Source organism: Callorhinchus milii, unplaced genomic scaffold (assembly GCF_018977255.1).
Source record: "Callorhinchus milii isolate IMCB2004 unplaced genomic scaffold, IMCB_Cmil_1.0 Scaffold6, whole genome shotgun sequence".
Classification (NCBI taxonomy): domain Eukaryota; kingdom Metazoa; phylum Chordata; class Chondrichthyes; order Chimaeriformes; family Callorhinchidae; genus Callorhinchus; species Callorhinchus milii.
Genome location: NW_024704747.1, coordinates 2,046,574 through 2,068,411, shown reverse-complemented (window position 1 = coordinate 2,068,411; position 21,838 = coordinate 2,046,574). Strand labels below are relative to the sequence as shown.

Genomic DNA, 21,838 nt, shown 5'->3' with positions numbered 1-21,838 from the left:
GGGGGGGGGAGATGGGTGGTGGGGGTGGGGGGTTGGAAGGGAGGGTTTGGGGTCACGCTTCAAGGATCATTGCACAGCCATGTTGCTAATAATACTAATATCCGTCCGCAGTTTGCAGATTAAGGCTCGGTTTGAGAACTTCCCACATTTCTGCGTGGCCTTAAAATTGGAGATGATATGAGAGCTCGGAGTCTGTGTGGCAGAGAGGCTGAAGGCCCGCCCGCCAATGGTGGTGCGGGCAAGGAGGGGGGGGGGGGGGGGCACGTGAAGCAGGCTGGCGAGAGCTGGGTTTATTTGTTAGTTTGCGTGGCTGGTTTGCCAATGGTCCAGCTGTACCCAACTGGTAACCTGTGTCCAAAGCTGCGCTCAAGGCCTGTTGTCGCAAGCCGTGGTTTTACTGTGGCCTCGTTGAAACGAGGGGCTATGAACAAGTAGCACAGTCGCTGCCTCTCTGAGTCCACTGATAAATCCCTCCCATGACAGGTTTAGCAGCCAAGGTAATGGAAGCATTTCACGATGTAATCAATACATTAATCTTGTACAAAAAAGGTTTTGAAGAGTTTAATGGCTGTATTCATTTTAATAGCTCGGCTGCTCTGTCCTCTCCTCTCTACACCATTCCCTCCCTCGCTCTCTCCGTCTCCGCGTTTTCCCCCCCCCCCCAAGATGTCTGTTCAGTCCAGCTCAGCCCCCACAGCAGATCTGAAATTTCACCTGGTCTTAGCCTTAAGGTTTTCTTAAAATTTGATGGAACTCGGAGCTCTTTCTGACTCTTTTCTCCCTTCTTTCTTCTCGCTCTCTCTCTCTCCCTCTCTCCCTCTCGCTTTATCTCTCTCTCGCTCTCTCTCACACTCTCTCACTCAGACAGCCAGCGTCAGGTGCCCAATAGCTTCTGCCGGGAATGGTAATTTGTCATATTTAACCAACAGGGAGTGTGATGTGTTTCTGAGATTAGAAAGGTTGCAGATCAGATTGCACACTTGACAGCTCTGTTGGGAGTCAATGTTTTCGAATCATCCCTGTTTTATCCAGCGGAATCCAGTTATTGGGCTGGTCTGCCTGTGTGTGTGTGTGTCTAGTCTCTCTGTGCGTCTCTGTCTGTCCGAGAGAGGTGGAAGTAAACAGAGGAGAGAGTTTCTGGATGTTTGGAGTGTCTGACACACACAGAAACCCATCACCGTTGCTTAAAGAGTCTCCAAACTCAACCATCCCATCTACACATGAAAATCCCAGAGATAGATTGTTGGAATGGAATTCGCTCTCTCTCTCTCTCTCTCTCTCTCTCTCTCTCTCTCTCTCCCCCCCGCAAGGATGTATCTTGCTTACCTAAGTCCGTAAAGCTTGATTCTTGCTGACTGCCTGATCAGAAATCACAACAAGAAGACAGACAAGTCGACAGTTACTAAGTGTTGAACCATTGCACTGAACGGGAGGATTCCCCCCCCCTCTCTCTCTCTCTGGCTGTCTGATGCGATCACCATCTGTCTTCGTTCACAAAGCAAAAGATATGTAGTTTCTCTGGCCGAGCACGGTGGCTGAGACTTGTTTAAGACCCTTTGAAAAGAGACGACTTAAGAGGGGACCTAATAGAAGGCTCACATAAATAGGCTGTTTCCATCGGTGATGGAGTCTGGAACCTGGGGACCCGAGTATAAGATGTCAGTTAGCGTAGATGTATTCGAGAGGCAGTTAGACTTTCACATGAGGGAGAGGGTGACAGAAGGGAGGGAATAAAGGAATGGGTGAGGACTCTTGGGGTATAAACTCCGGTACGGACTGGCTGGGTCGAGTGGCCTGTTTCCGTGCTGCAAACCTACGTGAGAGAGATGTCCGGTAAGGACAGAAACACGGAAGGAGTTTTAGGTGGGGAGAAAGATATACAGGGGAAGAGAGAGAGAGAGAGAGAGAGAGAGAGATACAGCGAATCGAACGGAACGTCAGTTAGCAAAGCGAATGTACGAGGTGTTCACAAAGTCCTGTTGCCGCCATGTTTTGTTTGGTACAGTGCGCTGACCGATAACTGGAACTGAAGCCTGTGCAGGATTGACGCTAAGTTGTACTTAGAAGTACTTAATGGTATTTAGACTGTCCAGAGGATGGCTGTGAGTGTGGAGTTTGAGGTATGGATGAGCCATGATCTGATAGGATGACGAAACAGGCTCGAAGGGCTGAATGACCATCTCCTCTTCCTATATTCCTGTATATATATATATATATATATACGTGTGTGTATCAGATAATGATCCTTCCCCATGTTGGGTTGGTGTGATATCTTGCGTAACATGGAAGGACGGAGTGAGGAGGAAGTTACCGGTATCAGACAATGTTACCCTCGACTCGTACGGAACGGAAAACAAAAATTAATTGTGAGGGAAATAAAAGGGGGAAACAGGACTTTGTGGACACACCTCAGAGTGAATCGCACAAAGTCACTGCTACATTCTCACTTGCTATCGGAGCAAGTTGGAGAGGTAGGGAGGTGCGATACGGAAATCTCTGTCAACACGTGTTCATTAACAACCTGCCAGTGCGAACACTATCGCAATCTGCGGTTGACACTGAAATGATACAGGAAAGCTAATAGGTTTGAAGAGGTAATTATATTTAGGAGGATTTTCGAAGCCTTAAGTGCTTGTTCGGTGGATGACCTTCAACGGGGAGCGATGTAAAGATTTATAACCTGGATCCTGGGGAGAGAGAGAGAGAGAGAGATGGAAAATAATAATTCTGAGTGTAAAATAGGAGGCGACGGGAACAGGCAATTAGGGGGAGAGAAAGTACAGCGAGGATTTTGTCGGTGGAAGGTCGCTTAAGATGTCTCATTACCTGTTGTGCTGCGAGACGACCTGATGGTTCAATGTCTTTTGATGAGAAATGCTTTATAATAGAATAATCCTTCATTTGAGGTAGAGCCCTATCACGCCATTGAGACGTCTCAAAAGCGCTTCGCAGGATAATATACTGTAAAGTGGAGTGACTGTGTATTTTGCGGGCGAAACACGGCAGGCAATTGCGCACAGCGGCGTCCCCCACGAACAGCCGTGGATTTTGAGTGACCCCATCTTTCTTTGAAGGGATTATTATCCCCGGAAATATGGGAAATATATGGGATAAGATTGGTCGCTCGTTTCATGGCGGTTTGCGGGACATTTCTGAGCGCAAATGGCTGCTGCGTTCGCCCAGAAAATACAGTCACACTTCACTGAGTATCCGGCGAAGCACTTCGCGCCATCCTCCTGACTTCAAAGATGCTGTGTGAAATGAGAGGGACATTGTTATTATGTTTTATCTTCAAACCTTTGGGTAAAATGTTCCTAGGCTAACACTAAGGGCAGGAGTGGGAGTGGGGGGGGGGGGTGGGGGGGTGTAGTGGAGGAGGAATTTTGGGGCCTTAGATATTCGCAGAAAATCCAACATCAAAGGGAAAATATGTACTTTGTTCTTTTGCCTCCTTCACAGTTCTGTCTCTTATTAATTGGCGTGAAGGGGCTTCCACTACTACCTGTGTGACTGTCCGTCTGATCAAAGTGGTTCATTAATCTCTTACCTTTTCCGCATTAGTTGTTGGAGCGACCGAGGGATAATAGTCAGCGGGAAGGCAGGGCGAGGGGATGTCGTGGGTTTTCTGATCAGCCGCTGGGTGGGGTGTGAGTGGTTCCCAAGTGTCAGCCCGGCTCACTGGGCAATCATTATAATTGTAATGATCCTTGCGTTTGAGACAGCGCCTTATCACATCGTCGAGACATCTCACAGCACTTTTAGGGAGACACCGTTAAGAGGATCGACTTTTGTGGGCGAGATGCTTCAAGTCATTTATCACCTTAGCCAACGTTTTTCACTCGGAATGGAACTTGAGGTATAATGATGACAATAATCCTCGCATTCAATACAGTGCCTTGATTTCAAGATCCTCATCCTCACCTATAAGGCCATCCACGGCCTCGCTCCCTCCTACCTCTCCGACCTACTATCCCCCTACCGACCTGCCCGTACCCTCCGTTCCTCTGGCTCCGGTCTGCTCCACGTCCCCCGCCCCAACCGCCCTACCATCGGTGGCCGGGCCTTCAGCCTCTCAGCCCCGAGGCTCTGGAACTCCATCCCCCAGTGCCTTCGCCGCTTCCTCCCTTTCCTCCTTCAAGACCGGTCTCAAAACCTTTCTCTTTGACCTTCAGCCTTCAGCTTCTCCTCTCGACTCCTCGCTCCTTCCCCCCTCCTCGCTCCCTCCCTCCCTCCCTTCCCTCCCCTCACTCTGACCATTTCCCCCCAATGCTCGGGTCCTGACCCAACTGTGCAGCGCCTTGGGACGTCCTCCTGACGTGAAAGGCGCTTTATAAATGGAATCTTGTTGTTGTTGTTATAGTGTTGTTGAGACGCCTCCAAGCGTTTCACAGGATATAGTGCAGGGACTGTATTTTGTGGGCGAAATGCGGCAGCCAATTATTATTATTTTATTTTCGTGGGGGAGGGATTGCTCTTGATGCCGTGTGGAGTTTGCGGTTGTGGGGGTGCAGGTGGTGACCCTGTTTCTTCGTCCCCGACAGATAACTGCGACAACCTCCTGCTGCCCGACCTGCCCCAGACTTCGTTCCGATCCTCCTCCGAGCTGTCTGGCAGCCACAGCCCAGCGTTCGCCAAGCTGAACCGAAGGGATGGTAAGCCAACAAGCCTCCTGTTTAATTATTTATCGCTCTTCCTTCCACCACCACCAACCCCCTCCCCCCCCCACACCACCACCAACCACCAACCCCCACCTCCCTCACCACCAGTCAGTCCCTATTTCACGGTTGCAGATGCGAACGCAGGGAACACACGACACAGGTCCTATCTCTCGCCACCGAAGGAAATGAAACCAGCCACTTGATATGCATTGAGTTACCTGCTTTGTCCCCTGCTGTCCTTTTCGCTTCCCATCATTGTTCTCGAGTGCGGAGAGTTGAGTCGAGTTTAATCCCAAAGCGGTGAGTGTGCTGACTGTGTCAGCCTGGCCAGCACTCAGGGCTCTTGAGTCAGAAGAAGCCCTCCACGTCAGGGACTTGGAGCTCACGGGGCTTAAAATGACTCTCCAACGCAGCACTAAGTGGGGGTGGGGGGGGGGGGTGTCACATTGTTGGAGACACCGTCTTTCAGGTGGATGTTACACATCCCGTTACGCTGTTCGAAAAGAGAAGGCGGTTTCTTCCCCTCTCTCTCTCTCTCTCTCTCTCTCTCCCTCTCTCTCTCTCTCCTGGTGTCCTGGCCGACAACACCACGCCCCCCCCCCCCCCCACAATCATCCCCCACCGCCACCCCCACAAGTAAAATTGGTCGCCCGCGTTTCGCCCACAAAATACGCAGTCCCTCCACACGACGGTGTGTCCCACGAAGAGCTTTGAGACGTCGCGACGAACTGATAAGGCGATGTATCAGATGCGAGAATGATTATTATTATTATTATTAATCCATTGATCATTAATATTATTAATTCATCGAGAGGCGAGGCGAGGCTGGGTGGAGCGAGCTGGAGATTAGGCTTCCGGGGGCCGGCAACAGCGAACGGGAGGAGGAGAACTTTCAAACTGCTCAGTAAACACCCTGAAAAATGGAAGGGTATTTATTATTGAGAGCCTGGGGCTATTTTCAAGGCAGAGGCCAATACTGTACTCTGCTCGAATTTCACTCTCGCTTTTCACTCTGTGACAACCCTCTACATTATCATTGATGCTTCAAAGTTGTCCCCCCCATCGACTACTCATTGTAGGGCTCAGTCAGCAACGCTCCCTCTCCCTCCCCTCCCCCCACCCCCCTTCGCAAGTCCGAAGGTTGTGGGTTCAAGCCCCTGTACGTCAGAACTCACACAGTCTACGCAAACTTTGCGAGGCCGTGGGATGGAGTTCTAAAGGGCGAGAGTCTTACAATAATAACACCCAGTCACTTTTTCTTTACCTACACATTGTGGGAAGCCACTTTGAGACATTCCTGATGTACAAGGCGTTGTACCTAATGCAAGCGCGTTGTTACTGTTATTATTATTATTATTATTAAGACGAAATTAATCGATGCTGTGAATGTTCAGACCGCTGAAGCAGAAAGCTCAGGAGAGATCTTATTGATGCATTTAATATCCTGAAGGTTGCAGATAAACTGAACCCTCTGATAATGCGCTCAACTTAATAATAATCCTTGCATTTGCTACACACAACATCAAGTTGTTGAGGCATCTCAAAGGACTTCACAAGATTTTACTGTGAAGTGGACGCTGTGGGCAAATGAGGCAGTCAGTTTGGAGCTAACCATATCCCCACAAACAGCCAGGACGTGAATGACTTATCTGAGGGTGTGGGGGGTTGGGTGGGGGGGGTAGGGGGGTGGGGGGTGGGGGGTGATTTGGGGACATGGGGCAGGAGGGAGATCAAAGAAGCGGAGAGGGAGCTTTCAGAAATAGCGTCCTGGTCACGTTAATAAAAACGGTCGTGCACTTCGCAGCTTTTTTAGGGATCAGCCGGGGGGGGTGGTGTCTGACACACGTGGAAATCCATCACCGTCGCTTAAGAGTCTCCAAACCCAACTGAGTATTCCCCACATCCCACCTACACATGGAAACCCCAGAGAGAGATTGTCGGAATGGACCGCACACACACAGCCCCCCTCTCTCTCTCTCTCTCTCCCTCTTTCCCTGGAGGGACGCACGCTGCTTACCTAATTCCGGAGAGTATTAGGCGCAGGTGGGCGAGAGCCAAGGCTTGGTGGGGAGAGGAGGGGTGGAGGAGGTGGGTGGGGGGGGGGGAAGCCCAGAGTGTGCGTTTGGGAGCGACCGCTGGAGTCTAACCCAGCAAAAACCACCCAGCTTGCCGCTGATGTCATTACCTCTTGGTTTTATTGCAAGGATTATTGTTATTGTTGTGATTATTATTATGTTGAGCACATCATTAGGGTTCCGTTTGTCTGGAACCTTCAGGAGATTAAAGGCATCAATTGTTCTGTGGCGTCCGCCGACAAAATACACAGTCGCCGCACTTCAGGAGGGGAGAAGAGAACATTCGTGAGGTTCCTGGGAGAAATTTCAGGGCGATGACAATAAATACTCCTTGCAGTCGACATAGCACCTTGTCACGCCGTGGAGACGTCTCGAAGCCCTTCACAGAACATACCGTAAAGCGAACGGTGAATCGAGTGGGCGAAACGAAATGTATATCAAGCAGCACAATGGCAGCAACAGCTTGGATTTATAAAACCCTCTTCACAAGTCGTGGCGTCTCCAAAGGCCCGCAGGCTTATTATTCTTATTATTTGTTAGTATTATTATTACTGCTGAGGTGAGATGATAAGGCTCTCACAAATCCCTTATGAAAGCAGCCATTGACAACACGGAATCACTGCTTTGTACCTGTGTTCGCTGCCATTTTCATGTTTATTCAAACCCGATCCGGAGATCCTCTTGTCACCTGTCTTCAAAGGCCGATGTGAAGCAGAGCCTCTAAAACCTCCTCCTCCATCTAATTTCTGCTCCGAGTCTCTCCTTTTTATCTTCTCCGCCTTCTCTCCCCCCACCCCCACCTCTCCCCCCATCCACACACACCACCCCCCACCCCCAGCCAGGCTCTGGCTTTAGCTGAGGTCCCGTATCTCTCATGAACCACCCCACTCCCGGCCCAATTTCTCGTTCCTCAAAGACTTAGGACGTTCAGAATAACCCCCAAAAATAAGAAGAATCAATGATATATTGGCGCAAAACAGTTGCGCGTTTATATAGCGGCTTTCGTACAGCGCCTTTCATGTTGGGAGGACATCCCGAGGCGCTGGACAGTGGAGGGTTTTTGTACCTGAGCTGGGGGGGGTGGGGGTCGGAATCAATGGGGGTGGGGGGAGTGGGGGGTGGGGGGAGGGGTGGTGATACAGGTGGGGGAATGGCCAATCCGAAAATTAATTGTTGTTCTTGTAATCTGTTGTAAAAAATATAATAATAATAATTGTTTGGTCACTTAATCCACCACTGTTTGTGGGACACTGCTGTGCACAACTAGTTCCCTCTCCTCCCATCCCTTTCCATCCCTCCTCCCACAGGAATGGACCCCACCCAGGGAATATAGAGGCTTCCTTGCTGTCTGGGCTGTGCTCAGTTTGTTGCCTGTGGGTGGGGTGGTGGGGTGGGGGGACAGAAAGGGAACAGTGACTACAGTAGAGGCGTGGAGATGTTTGGCTCGGTGTTATTTGCGTTAACGACAGACTGAGAATAGAGCGGTCCCTACCTCTCCGACCTACTATCCCCCTACCTACCCGCCCATACCCTCCGTTCCTCTGGCTCCGGTCTGCTCCACACCCCCGCCCCAACCGCCCTACCATCGGTGGCCTTCAGCCTCTCAGCCCCGAGGCTCTGGAACTCCATCCCCAGTGCCTTCGCCGCCTCCTCCCTTTCCTCCTTCAAGGCCGGTCTCAAGACCTTTCTCTTTGACCTTCAGCCTTCAGCTCCGCTCTCGACTCTCTACCCCCTCCTCGCTCCCTCCCTTCCCTCCCCTCACCCTGACCATTTCCCCCCAATGCTTGGGTCCCGACCCAACTGTACAGCGCCTTGGGACGTCCTCCCGACGTGAAAGGCGCTCAATAAATGGAATCTTGTTGTTGTTGTTGTTGTTTGGTGAGAGGCAAGCGGTGTGCGACGCTGCCTTTGAGTTTGATTCAGAGCGAAACCCTTGCAAAGCGGTCTCCGGGCTTCACACGAGTGACAGCCGGCTGTCTGTCTGTCTGTCTGTCTGTCTGTCTGTCTGTCTGTCTGTCTGTCTGCCTGTTCAACCAGCTCCCGAACGCCTCAACCTCTCTCTCTCTCTCCATTTCCCACCCCCACCCCTCACTCTCGATCTCCCCCCCCCTCCCCACATTTGCAGTCATTTTAATGGGGACTTTAGGCAGCTGGAACGTTCAGCTCGGAGCGTTCATTTATCCTTGTGAGCATTTGTTCCACGGCAGCCACGGATGCCTTTGATGCCTCCGTCTCTCGGAACCTAATAACCTCAGTTTCTTTCAGTCGACAGGAAAGAGTCTGGTTCTGACTTTGAGTTCTCTTGTTCCCCGGCTGTGCCGTAACTCTGTTCCACATCATCCTTGTTATTTTCTGATAAGCATGAAGGCCCCATAGCGCGTTCGAGCAGCCCGGCCTCGTACAACTCCTTTCTTGTCAGATGAACGTCTCTCACAGCAAGTGCTTAGCTGCCGGGCTATTGTCAGCTCCTGTTGCACACTCGTACAGTCCTGCAGCGTAGTGGTTAGAGAGCTCGAACCTCGCAAGCGAGAGGACCCGGGTTCGATTCCCCGGGCGGGAGGCTGGAAACGTTTACATCTCGGTTTACTCAGCAGTCAGTAAGGACCCGATTGTTAGTCGATTGACGGATCGCTTTGTGAGGGTAATAGTCCCTCAGAATTCTATCCGTGAATGGTTATGGTTCGCTGCTGTGCACAGTTAGCTGCCTTTGAGACATCTCAACGACGTGATAAGGCGCTACATCAAATGCAAGGATTATTATTATTATTATTATTATAGTAACCCATAGCACGGCTAACCCTTGGGAACACGCCCATTCTGTCTACCGTCGCTTCCGCTGAAGGCCTCCGAGTATATCCATCCTTCCATCTCCTCAGAGCTGAGCAGAGTAGGTAAGCAAGAATCATGGTTCTGTTTTTAAGGAGATTTGGACTAATTAAGCGAGAGGACCAAGGAGTGGCAGATGGATTGTGGCGTGAGATCCTCAAGGATTTGCTTGGCCAATTACCCTGGAAGACTTATAGCGGGTGGGAATTGGAACCTGAGAGAGAGAGAGAGAGAGAGGGAGAGAAAGAGGGAGAGAGAGAGAGAGAAAACTGTCGATGTGAGGCTTCTGTCAACACGGCCAAACACACACAAGGCTACATCTCAAGGGCATTTGACTCGAAGCCCAAAGCTGTTATTCTAACCTTGTACAGATCGCTGGTCAGGGGCAGTTTGGAATATCGTGTGAAGAGTTGGGTTCCCTTCGAAAGGAAATGGCAAAAATTGGTGACGGTCGACAGAAGAGTAACATGGATGAGGGGAATTTGCTTTAATTCAAAATACATGATAATAATAATCCTTCGAGACGTCTCAAAGCGCCTTACAGCAGATACTGCAAAGCGGAGTGACTGTGTATTTTGTGGGCGAAACGCGGCAGCCAATTGCGCAGAGCAGCGTCCCCACAAACAGCCGTGGATTGAGTGACCGAATTATTATTATTTTTTTGAAGGAGCTGTTACTCGCCCCCTCCCCTTCCCCCCCCCCCCCCCACCAGAAGGTGATCCCACATTGCTTGAGATTGAGAGAAGGGGACATCGTAATAATAATCTTTGCATTTGACATAACGCCTTATCACCCCTTCTGTCTCACTCTCTCTCCTCTCCCCCTCTGACTCACTCTCTCTCCTCTCCCCCTCTGTGTGTCTCTCTCTCTCTCTCTCTCTCCTCTCCCGCTCTGTCTCACTCACTCTCTCTCTCCTCTCCCCCTCTCCAGGTGCCGGAGGTTGGTCCCCGCTGGAGTCCAACCGGCCCCAGTGGCTGCAGATAGACCTGGGCGAGAGGACGGAGATCACGGCCGTGGCCACACAGGGCAGGTACGGGAGCTCGGACTGGGTGACCAGCTACGCCCTGATGTTCAGCGACTCGGAGAGCAACTGGAAACAATACCGGCATCAAGACAGCATCTGGGTCAGTGCTTCTCATCATTAGCTGCTGTTGTACACCTTCGCGCGCGTGTGCGTGTGTGAGTCACATACATCTGGGCAGGTCACGGCAACGGGAGAGTGTGAGAGCGAGTGCGAACGAGAGAGAGAGAGAGCGAGAGAGAGAGAAAAAGAATAGAGAGACAGCAAATGGTGAGACGTTGTGAGATGGCATCTGGGCAGGTCACGGCAACGGGAGAGTGTGAGAGCGAGCGCGAGCAAGAGAGAGAGAGAGAGAGAGAAAGAGAGATGTTGTGAGACAGCATCTTGACAGGTCAGACAGCAACGGAACATGCGAGAGAGAGAGAGATAGAGAGAGAGAGAGAGAGAGAGAGAGAAAATGAGCAAATGGTGAGAAGCTGTGAAATAGCATCTGTGTAGGTCGTGGCAACCGGGCACTGGAGGTTGTGTTTAGCATGAAACGTTGAGACTTTTAATTAAAATTAGAGCTCGGCGCCCTCCGTTCCACCATTGGCGTTTCCAGGCGCTACCCCCGAAACTCTGGAACGTTCTTCTACCCCTCGCCTCGCGCACCCCCCACACCCCCCCCTTCCTTCCCCAAGGCTGTGGGTTATGGCTGGATCCAGTCACATTGTCCAGACTGAGGTCTAGAGATGTTGGTCACGTCAGGGGATCAAGGGGTTTTGGGGCAAAGGCGGGTATTTGGAGTTGAGGTACAGATCAGCCGTGATCTGATAGAACGGCGGGACGGGCTCGAGGGGCTGCCGGTGGAACTGACAATCTTTGCCACCGCTAGTCTTGGTTAGACGTGTGAAAGGCGCATATTACGGGTAATAATAATCCTGGCATTTGATACAGCGCTTTGTTGCGTCTTCGAGACGCCTCGAAGCCCTTCGCAGAATCTACTGTCAAGTGAATTGACTGTACACTTTTATGGGCGAAACGCGGCAGCCAATTGCGCACAGCAGCGTCCCCACCAACAGCCGTGGATCGAAGTGACCGAGTGTTTTATTTTTAAGGGATCGTTACCCCCGGCAGTGCGATCCCCGCCAATCCACCGTTGAATTTCCTGCTAACCGCTGGGTTAACAGAGGCGTGTGCGTGGAGTGAGGAAACTTGCCTAAGGTTCGGCCCCGTCCGGGAATCGAACCCGGGTCCTCTCGCTCTCGCGAGGCGAGCGCTCTCACCGATACTCTACGTGTATAACCGTGGCTGGTGAAAAGGGGCGTAATTTTGCACGGCATCGCATTGCACATCACAGGGTGTTGCGTCGATTAAGCCGCGATAATGTGAGCGCTAACCACCGCCCCCCCCCCCCTCCACCCGAACCGCAAACCGTAACAGTTATTGTGGTTCTTGGACCCCCGCAACGTTGAGCGCAATCGCACGTGGTCTGCCCGCTCGGAGAGAACATGTAGCGTCCTTGCAGTGATCTCAAGACTGCTAATCACATCTGAAGGTTGCGATGATGATGGTTATTAACTGTCCGTGCTGTACTCTCCGAGCTTCATGAATCCATTAGCATGCCTGAATGAGAACTGTTAGCACTCCGAGGTAGGTATCCATTGTATTTAATTCGGACTCATTGGAAGACTGAGTGCTTAAATGGCCAGAGGTGTGGAATATCACAGAAGCATTAATTCTTATTGGCAGTCTACACAAAACCCCGGTCAAATGGTGAGAGGTACTACAGTTTCAGACCATTGAATCTCATCCTGTTTCACAACACCTCCAGCCCTACAGCCTTCGCTTGACATCCGTGAGCTGCGCCTTCTTCTCAGTCTCTGCCGCTCAGTCTCGAGAGGAGACTATTCAGGAGGTGGGGGGGGAGGGGAGGGGGGGGGGGGGGAAACCTCATACAGGTGAACGCAATTTTAAAAGAGATCGAAAAAGTAAACCCGAACTAATACTTTAGGATTTTATCAATGCAGTAGAATCGTAATAATAATATTAATTGACAATAATAGTCCTTGCTTTTGATCTAACGCCTTAGCGCGTCTTCGAGACGTCTCAAGGCGCTCCACGGAATATACCGTAAAGTGGTGCGACTGTGTATTTTGCGGGCGAAACACGGCAGCCAATTGCGCACAGCAGCGTCCCCCGCAAACAGCCGTGGATTTAGTTACTCTACTCACTCACTGCCTGGTAACTAACCCCAGGTCCTTTTGCTTGCGAGGCGAGTGCTCTAACCAATACCCCACGCGACTCCGAGAACAGGGGACAAGAGGACACGGGTTTCGAGTTGCAAAGGGGCAGTTTCAGGACGGACAGACACCAGGAAGTTTTTCTTTACCCGGAGGATCTTTAACGTCCGCCCGAAAGAGGCAGACAAGACCTCGGGTTTAACGTCCCGTCCACATTGTGGCAGCCTTGACAGTGCAGTGCCCCCACTCCCCCCACCACCACCAGCACTGTACTGGAGCGTCGGCCGAGAGCGTGCGCTCAAAGCCCCGTCACGTGAGGCTTCGAACCGTCCTCTGACTCCGAAGCGAGAGCTCAGGCTGCGACACATGGAAGTTGACACGAGCATCAACGGGGGGGGGGGGAGAGAGACAGAGGGACAGAGGAGTCTGAATCAATTTATTTCTACACAGGATCCCATATGAATTGAATGGAGTGAAGTCTCCTTCTAATTAAAAATTAACCAAACCAGGTTGACAACCTTAAGCTCCGCGTTCGTCAAGCTCGGTCTCCAGATCAGAAGGTTGTGGGCTCAAGCCCCGCTCGCCGTCTAATCGTATGAATAATAATCCTCGCACTCGACTTAGCGTCTCATCACTTCGTCGAGACATCTCAAAGAACATTCTGTAATGTGAATTGACTGCGTAGCTTGTGGGCGAAACGCGTCTGCCAGTTGAGCTCAGCAGCGTCCCCGCAAACGGTCGTGGATTGAGTGACTGCATTTTTTTTTGGTGGGAGGGAGGAGGGATTATGTGTGTGTGTGTGTGTGTGTGTGTGTGTGTGTGTGGAGTAGGGAAACTTGCCTAAGGTTTCGTCCTGACCTGACCCACCCGGGAATCGAACCCGGGTCCTCCCGCTTGCTGAGCTGACGCTCCAGCCTGCCCCGCAGGGCTGAGACGAGCCGGGATCTCGAGTGTAAGCCGTACCTTTGGTGTGACAGATAGCAATCACACGGTGCTGATCAGTGTCAATAAAACAGCAGACAGCGTCCTGTGAAGGAAGATTTCAACCTTGATTAAATCGCATTAAATTTATTCATTGAAACAATCTGAAACGGAGATCCCCTGGACTGATAAACATCGCTGCCAAACAGCTCGAGAACAGTTCTCGTGAGCCAGAAGCTGATGGCCTCGCCAGTGCTCGATTACTTTCTCGTATTGATTCCCTTCGTCTACCTCTGAGCGTCAGACATTAATTGCAGCAACTCAGCAAAGCTTTCCTGAGTTCGCTGTCGCCCACAAAAAAAAATCGCACCACCGTTTCGCCCACGAAACACACAGTCTATCCACTCGACCGGATAGACGTCTCGACAAGGAATTAAACGCGAGGAATTATTATTATTAGAATAATCATCATTATATGAGGAAGCGGATAAAGTGATGGGGGAGGTTGGGGAAAGGGCATCGTGAACCTCTTTGGGGAGGGGGCGGCGGGGAGGAATAATCTTTCGGGCGTAATCACGCTCAGACGCGAGAGAAGGAAGGTGGGTGAGAGCCGGGGGCAGCGGGTGAGGAGTGGGAGCCAGTGGTGAGGGGAAAGAAAGCGGTGGGGGGGGGGGGAACGATGGGCAGAGAACGGGGTGGGGGGCGCGTGGTTAGGGGAGAAATGGGCAGAGAACGGGGGCGAGTGGGGTGAGGGGAGAAGTGGGCAGAGAGCAGGGGGTGGGTGGGGGTGCGTGGGTGAGGGGAGAAGGGTGCAGAGCTGGGAGTTGGGGGTGGGTGGGTGAGCGGGCGGTGGTGGGGTTCGACGTGCGCGAGGAAGGAGTGTTGTAGCGTGCGCCGAGGGGCTGACAAACATCCGAAGCACGAAACAAGCTGCGGGCGGTTGCGGTACTCTCTCCCCAAAGGGTCGGGCTCGCTTGTTATTTCCAACACGTGCGTTTATACAGAGGGTCGGGTCGCGGAGGGCAGCACTGACAGCTCTCGTCTCCACTTGTCTCTCTCTTGGTGCGAGCGCCTTAAGCCTAACCCGCTGGCTGACTCGCTGCGAACCTCGCTCCGGCTTCCGGCAGCCAGAGGCGGAGGAGCCAATTAAAGCCCTTTTTCTCCCACCCCCACCAGCGCCAGAGAGCAGAGCCGCTGGTAACACAGAGCACGGAGCTCGCTACGAGAGGAATGAGAGCTCATTAGAGCAGGTGCCTGACTCCGAATGGAAACCTGACGGGGCTTCTGCTCGGGTCATTAGCAGACACCGCGCTCACAGCACAGCTTGTTTAGCATCCTTCACAGCCGCGAGCTTCGGCCTCGGGGACATACTTCCCCCCCACCCTCCGCCGAACGGCCAAAGCCAAACCCACGAGATGTATTTGCGGGTCCGATCGCTGGTCAGGTCCAGTTTGAAGGCAGGGGACAATTTTATATAATATATGATGTATATATATATAGATATATATAACCTTTGCGTTCCCTACAGCGCCTTCTCGTGTCGTCGTTACGTCTCAAAGGGCCTCGCAGAATACACCGTCAAGCGGAGGGACTGTGTGTTTTTCGTGGGCGAAACGCGGCAGCCAATTTGCGCACAGCGGCGTCCCACATTTTAAACATACAATGGAGGGGTTATTAGCCCCCGGGAAAGTGATCTGCCAATCCACTCACAACCGGGTTCCTACTTACTGCTGGGATAAACAGAGGCGTGTGCATGTGCGTGTGCGCGTGCGCGCGCGCGTGCGTGTGGAGTAAGGAAACTTGCCTAAGGTTTCGAGCTGACCCGAGAAGGTGCTAAACCATCGTGCGACGCGACTCCACGGTTTTGCACGCGGCAGCGTTCCTGCAAACAGCCGGAAAGCGAATGGACACTTTTGTCTGAGGGAATTGTTGAGCGTTAACACCGGAAGAGAGAGAGAGTGAGAGAGAGAGTGAGAGAAAGAGAGAGAGAAAGCTCCTTCACTACCGCTGGCGTGCGGGCTGTGTAAGTGGTGCTATCGTGTCAGGCAACTTTCGTTGGCTCAAACCACAGCGGGAAAGATATGGGGAGGGGGAGAGAGAGAGAGAGAGAGAGAGAGAGAGAGAAATACAGCAAAATCAGACGCACAGTGACAGAATATCACGATTTGGCATTGGCACAGTTTACTTTCTGCCCTGAATTCGATTCGATTCAAATCCGCGACCGTCTTCAGCAACTCGCGACTTGTGCTGTGTGTGTGTGTGTGTGGGGGGAACCTCAGCAACGCTCGTGTTATCACCGAAGTCTCAAATTATTTCTCTCCCAACAACTCCCCCCCCCCCCCGGCGCGCCCCACCCCACCCCATCTTAATAGCCTTTCACGAGCAATCTGTGGACCCGGGTTCGATTCCCAGGGGGGGGGAGATACTTCACTCCACACACACACACACACGCGTGCGCGCACCTCTGTTTACGTAGCAGTAAGTAGGAACCCCCGGTTGCTAGTCGATCGGTGGATCGCTTTCCGGCGGTGGGGAGGGAGGGAGGCAGGAGGCTGATAACCCCCACAGGGGAAAAAAATAACGTGGTCACTCAATCCACGACTGTTTGTGGGGACGCTGCTGTGCGCAATTGGCTGCCGCGTTCCCAGGGAGCTGGAGGTCAGTCCGCCTTTTGAAGGGGAATGGCAGGGTGTTGGGGGGTGGGGGTGCGGGGGTGCGGTGGGGGGTGGAGAGAGACAGCGGAGCCTGGCGAGGAGGGGTGGGGGGGGATGCTGCCAAGGGTACAGTACAATGCGCGAGTACAGAATGTGTGCGAGCAGAGCAGCGGAGGTTTTCAATGGCTCACGTCGCAGCTGAAGAATCTGATTTCTTATTAAGAACCCGGTAGGTGGGAGCACACTTTTCCGAGACCACCACCCCCCCCCACCCCCCCCCGACTGGGAGCAATGAGGCTGAAGCCTGGGTATTTGGCGAGGGGGCCGCGAACACAGCGGGAAGCGCTGGCTGCAAAGCTCTCTGACTGAGAGATTAACCCTCAGCGCGAGTCACACGCAACACACGCGCTCGGGGTTGGGCAAATGGTTAATTACCACTTGAACGTACTCCGATCCAAACAGCTCCATCGGTTCAAGGGCCGGGCGCGAGGGGTCGACGGGGAGGCTCGTTGACTTGATTAACTTGGTTTTCCGAGGGTCAAAGACACCGTCTCGCCTTTTAGTCAGTGTTTTTGGTTTTAGCTTAGCTGCCGGGAGCCGGTGGTTCTAAAGGGACGTGTGTGTGTGTGTGTGTGCGCGTGTGTGTGGGAGAGGGTTGTGTGTGTGTGTGTGTGCGCGTGTGTGTGGGAGGGGGTTGTGTGTGTGTGTGTGTGCGCGCGCGCGTGTGTGTGGGAGGGGGTTGTATGTGTGTGTGTGTGTGTGCGCGTGTGTGTGGAGGGGGTTGTATGTGTGTGTGTGTGCGCGTGTGTGTGGGAGGAGGTTGTATGTGTGTGTGTGTGTGTGTGTGCGCGTGTGTGTGTGGGATGGGGTTGTATGTGTGTGTGTGTGTGCGCGTGTGTGTGTGTGGGATGGGGTTGTATGTGTGTGTGCGCGTGTGTGTGTGCGTGTGTGTGTGGGAGGGGGTTGTATGTGTGTGTGTGTGTGTTTGTGTGTGTGTGTGGAGTGGGGGCGCGGTGGGGGGCAATGAAATAATGTCCGTTAAAACTTTTATTGCTTGCAAAGCGTTTAAAGCAGTCACACCAAAGAGCCACGCCGACGCCAAGTACACAGTAGTTGAATAAGAATCGCCCCTCGCGTTCGATTCAGCGACTTACTTACCCTGTGGTCGGGACGCCTCGAAGCGCTTCACAGGATATACCGCGAAGCGAAGTGACCGTGCGATGATGCGGGGTGATCCCTTCTGCGAGGTCCGTTTAACCGGCTTCAGCGTCAAGGAAAACGTTTTCCAAGCATTTTCCCAGCGTTGCAAAAAGCGGGGAGGGGAGGGAGGGAGGGGAGGGGAGAGGAGGGAGGGAGGAGGGGAGGGAGGGAGGGAGGGAGGGAGGAGGGAGGGGAAGGCACCTCAGACAAGTTTCCCTAAAAAAAAATGCCGTCGCTCAATCCACGACTGTTTGTGGGGACGCTGCCGTGCGCAGTTGTCCGCCGCCTTCCGCCCGCGAACCGCACAGTCGGTTCGCCTTGCTTCGTGTATTCCGCGAAGCGCTCTGAGGCATCTCTACGACGCGATAAGGCGCTGTATCGAAAACGCGCGGATTATTATTATCGTCGCCGCCATTAATATTATTAGGAAAGGGGTCCCGGTGACCTGACCGTGTTAATTACCCTCTGAGTAAAAAAAAAAAACTCTAAAGCCCACGTCTGCTTGCGCTGCTGTCTTTGGCACGTGCTGACTGTCTAATCGTTGCCCACAGCTCGTTCCTCTAACACTGGGGGGGTGGGGTGGGGGGGGGGGGGGAATCATACTGGCTGACGTGTGACTTGTCGTGGGAAAGCGCTGGTAATAGCATTTCTCCTGCCAGCTGCGCGATCCGCTCGCTGCTGATTCAGGGCAGGATTTGCTTTACAGAGAAATCACCTCGAGGAGCAAGTGCCTGAGCATAAAGCCAGTGCCGAGCAAGAAAAAGCCATCCCCCCCCCCCCCCCCCGCCCGCCTCGTTTATAAAAACCGCTCAGTCGCCAGCCCTCTCGCCTCGGAGTCAGACGGCTGTGGGCTCGAGCCCCTGGAGCGTAGACCTTTGAACTCACCTCGTCTAGGGACCGGTGTTGGGTGGAGGGTGTGGGTGGGGGCGGGGGGGGGGTCAAACCATGTGGCTGCTGAGGGACGGATGCCCTGTTGGACCATCGTCCATGGGTCTCACGAGCAGTATTTTTCCTTCCAGAAACGTAACAGAAGAATTTAAGGTTATTGGAGGGATTGAAGGCGGCGGGGGTGGGTGGTGGGGGGGATGGTGGGGGGCCGGATGTGGCCCGCGGGCCGCCAGTTGAGCACTCCAGTTCAGTGCTGGGATGTGTGGGGCGCGGGGGTGGGGGATTATGTTGTAGGTAGAGCGCTCGCCTTGCAACCGAGACGGCCAACCCGGGGTTCGATCAGCGGACTGGCGGGTTGCTTTTCCGGGGGGGTAATAATCCCTGCAAAACAAAAATAATAATAATTCGGTCACTCGATCCACGGCTGTTTGCGGGGACGCCGCCGTGCGCAATCGGCTGCCGCGCTCCGCCGCCGAACACACAGTCGATTCGCTTCACGGCGCACCCCGTGGAGGCGCTTCGAGGCGTCTCGAAGACGTGACGAGGCGCTGTGTCGAATGCAAGGATCATTATTATTACATTATATTGCAAAATACACCGTCACTTTGCTTAACAGGACAGCACTTTAATGATCTGCGTTATTAATATTCTTATTATTATTGATATTATTATGATTCTCTGAGGCTCGTGGCACCACGCACTCACTCACACACACACACACACACACGCACACACACACCAGGTGTTCAGCAGCGTGAGGAGAGGGAGATCTTTCTCCTCCCCGCGCGACACGGCCCGCGATCGAGAACACAATTGATATTCACCGCGTCTCCGTGTGAAGCACAGCTGCGCCTCAGACGCCAGACAATTACTCAACGTGCGCTGACAAGTCAGACGTTATTAAATATTTACACGCTTCATTCTCGCCCCCGCAAACGGAGCCATAACATTAACTTATAAATCGGCCGCAGATTATTCAGTTATTTATTTGCTTGTTTGTTTGTTTGTTTGTTTGTTTTTTGCCCCGTTCAAAAAAAAATACATCACGGAGCCTTTTAGCCTAACGCAGCGTTTTTCCGCACCAACAACGAGGGCTTGCGGGAGGGAGGGAGGGAGGGAGGGAGGGAAAGGTGGTTCGAAGACGGGTCGCGAGAGAAGATCTTGAAATCGCGCGCGTGCGGCTAAAGAAAAAAAAGAAAGAAAAAAGGAGGAAAAAAAGACCACGTGTGATTCCATTTTTCTCCCTATAAAAACTAATTATAGATGATGAACAGAATCAGAATGAATGGCCCTTCTGTGCGCGGCAACGATTTGGCTTTAATTGTTCATTACACAGCCCGTCTTCACTCCATTAATTTCATATCGCTCCCGCGCAGAATAGATGGATACAGACTCCGCCATCAGCACACGGCCTCGGGGCCTAACCTGTTGTCCATCGGTCCTTCTCCCCTCCGGAACGCCATCCCGCAGTCCCTCTGCCTCGCCCTCTCTCCCCCACCCATCCCTCCCTTCGCCCCCTTCCAGATCCGTCTCGAGATCCTCCGCCTTGACTGGGCCTCCGGTCGCCCTCCTTCCCTCCGCCCTTCACCCCCTCCTGATCCCGACCCCCAATTCGGGTCCCAATCCCCGACTGTCCAGCGCCCAGGGACGTCCTCCTGACGTGAAAGGTGCCGTGTGTGAATGTCATTTGCGGTTGTTGACGCCGTCCAAGGCGTTAAACACGCGCCAACTCCCACGCGTGTGTGTGTGAGTGCGTGTGTGTGCGCGCGCGCTCGTGTGTGAGTGTGTGTGCGAGTGTATGCGTGAGTGTGTGTGCGTGTGTGTGAGTTTGTACGTATGAGGGTGTGTGTATGAGTGTGAGTGTGCGTGTGTGTGTATGTGTTTGAGTGTGTGTGTGAGTGTGTGTGTGCGTGTGTGTGTGTGAGTGTGAGTATGTATGATTGAGTGTGTGTGTGTGTGCGTGTGTGTGTGTGTGAGAGTGTGAGTATGTATGTATGAGTGTGTGTGTGATTGTGTGTGCGCGAGTGTGCGCGTGTGTGTGAATGCGTGTGCGTGTGTGTGAGTATGTATGATTGAGCGTGTGTGTGCGCACGCGTGTGTGAATGCGTGTGAGTGTGTGTGAGTGTGTGTGTCAGCCCCGCGCTCTCAGTCAGAAGAGCGTCAGGAGGTTGTGGGTTCAACATCTCAAAATGCTGTCCGGGCAGTTGGTTGCCACGTTTCGCCCACAGAGTGCGCAGTCACTCCAAGTCACCGCGTGTCCTGCGAAGCGCTTTGAGACGTCTCGATGGTGCGATGAGGCGCTACATCAAATGCAACGATTATCATTATCATCATCATTATTATTATTATTATTATTATTATTATTATTATCACCATCGACCGTGGTAACTGTATTTGTCTCTAACTGACCAAGACGATAAAGCCGGACATATTTTTTTTTTGCTGCAGTCGCGGTGTTGTTGTGTACCACGATTTCAGAGCTCCTCTCGCTCGTCTCCAAATCCCTCCACGCCCTGGTACCTCCCCCCTCCCCCCTACCTCCCTCCCTCCCTCCTCCCTACCTCCCCTCCTCCCTCCTCCTCCCACCTCCCCGACCTCCCTCCCTCCCTCCCCGACTTCCTTTCTCCCCCCACTCCGCTCGACCGCTCGGCTCCGGCCTCCTGCTCGCCCCTCCGCTCCGGCGACTCCACCGTCGCTACCCCCCGAAACTCTTGAACTCTCTCCCTCAGTCCCCCTCCACCCCCACTCCCGCCTCGCCCCCTCTCCCTCCTTCCCCTCTTTTAAATCACCCACGAAGAACTTCCTCTCCGACCGGTGCTTACGGTCACTCATTCCCTCCCTCCTCCCTCCCTCCCTACCTCCCTCCCTCCCTCCCTACCTCCCTCTCTACCTCCCTCCCTCCCTCCCCGGCTCGGGGTCAGGCTCCGCCACTGTCACAGCGCTCCGAGAGGCTGCCCCCCGGCGTGATTGTGTGAGCGGCAAATCGTCGTTGTCGTACTAACCCTGTCCCGAGCGACCGTCCACGTTTCTGAAACGTTAAGCGCATTTTGACGCAGCGACGGCTCACAGAAAGGGAGTGTCGACGGCCGAGGAACGGTCGTTTCCGAGAGGGAGAGAAAGAGAGCGAGGGGGACCGAAAGGGATTGGGGAGCGTAGGGGGAAAAGATGGAGAAGCGGTGTTAGGAGGATAAAAGGGGAGGGTGGGGTGGGGTGAGTGGGGGGGGGGGGGGGTGACCGTGAACAGGAATGTCTTGGCGCGACCTGAAAATGGGGGAAGGAAGGAAGGAAGGAAGGAAGGAAGGCGTATACGTATACCGAAGATCTATAATACTAGTAGTGTCTACTGCTACATCGCCCTAACTCCACCGGACAG

At 53.1% G+C, this 21,838-nt stretch overlaps 1 protein-coding gene across 1 annotated transcript in view; it reads left to right on the top strand.

Annotated features, from left to right (window-relative positions):
* LOC103172414 (contactin-associated protein-like 5) overlaps positions 1-21,838 on the top strand; it is a 94,635-nt gene that overhangs the window by 15,525 nt on the left and 57,272 nt on the right. The window contains 2 exon segments of the mRNA XM_042336195.1: positions 4,542-4,652; positions 10,490-10,683. Coding sequence (XP_042192129.1) covers positions 4,542-4,652; positions 10,490-10,683 — 305 coding nt within the window.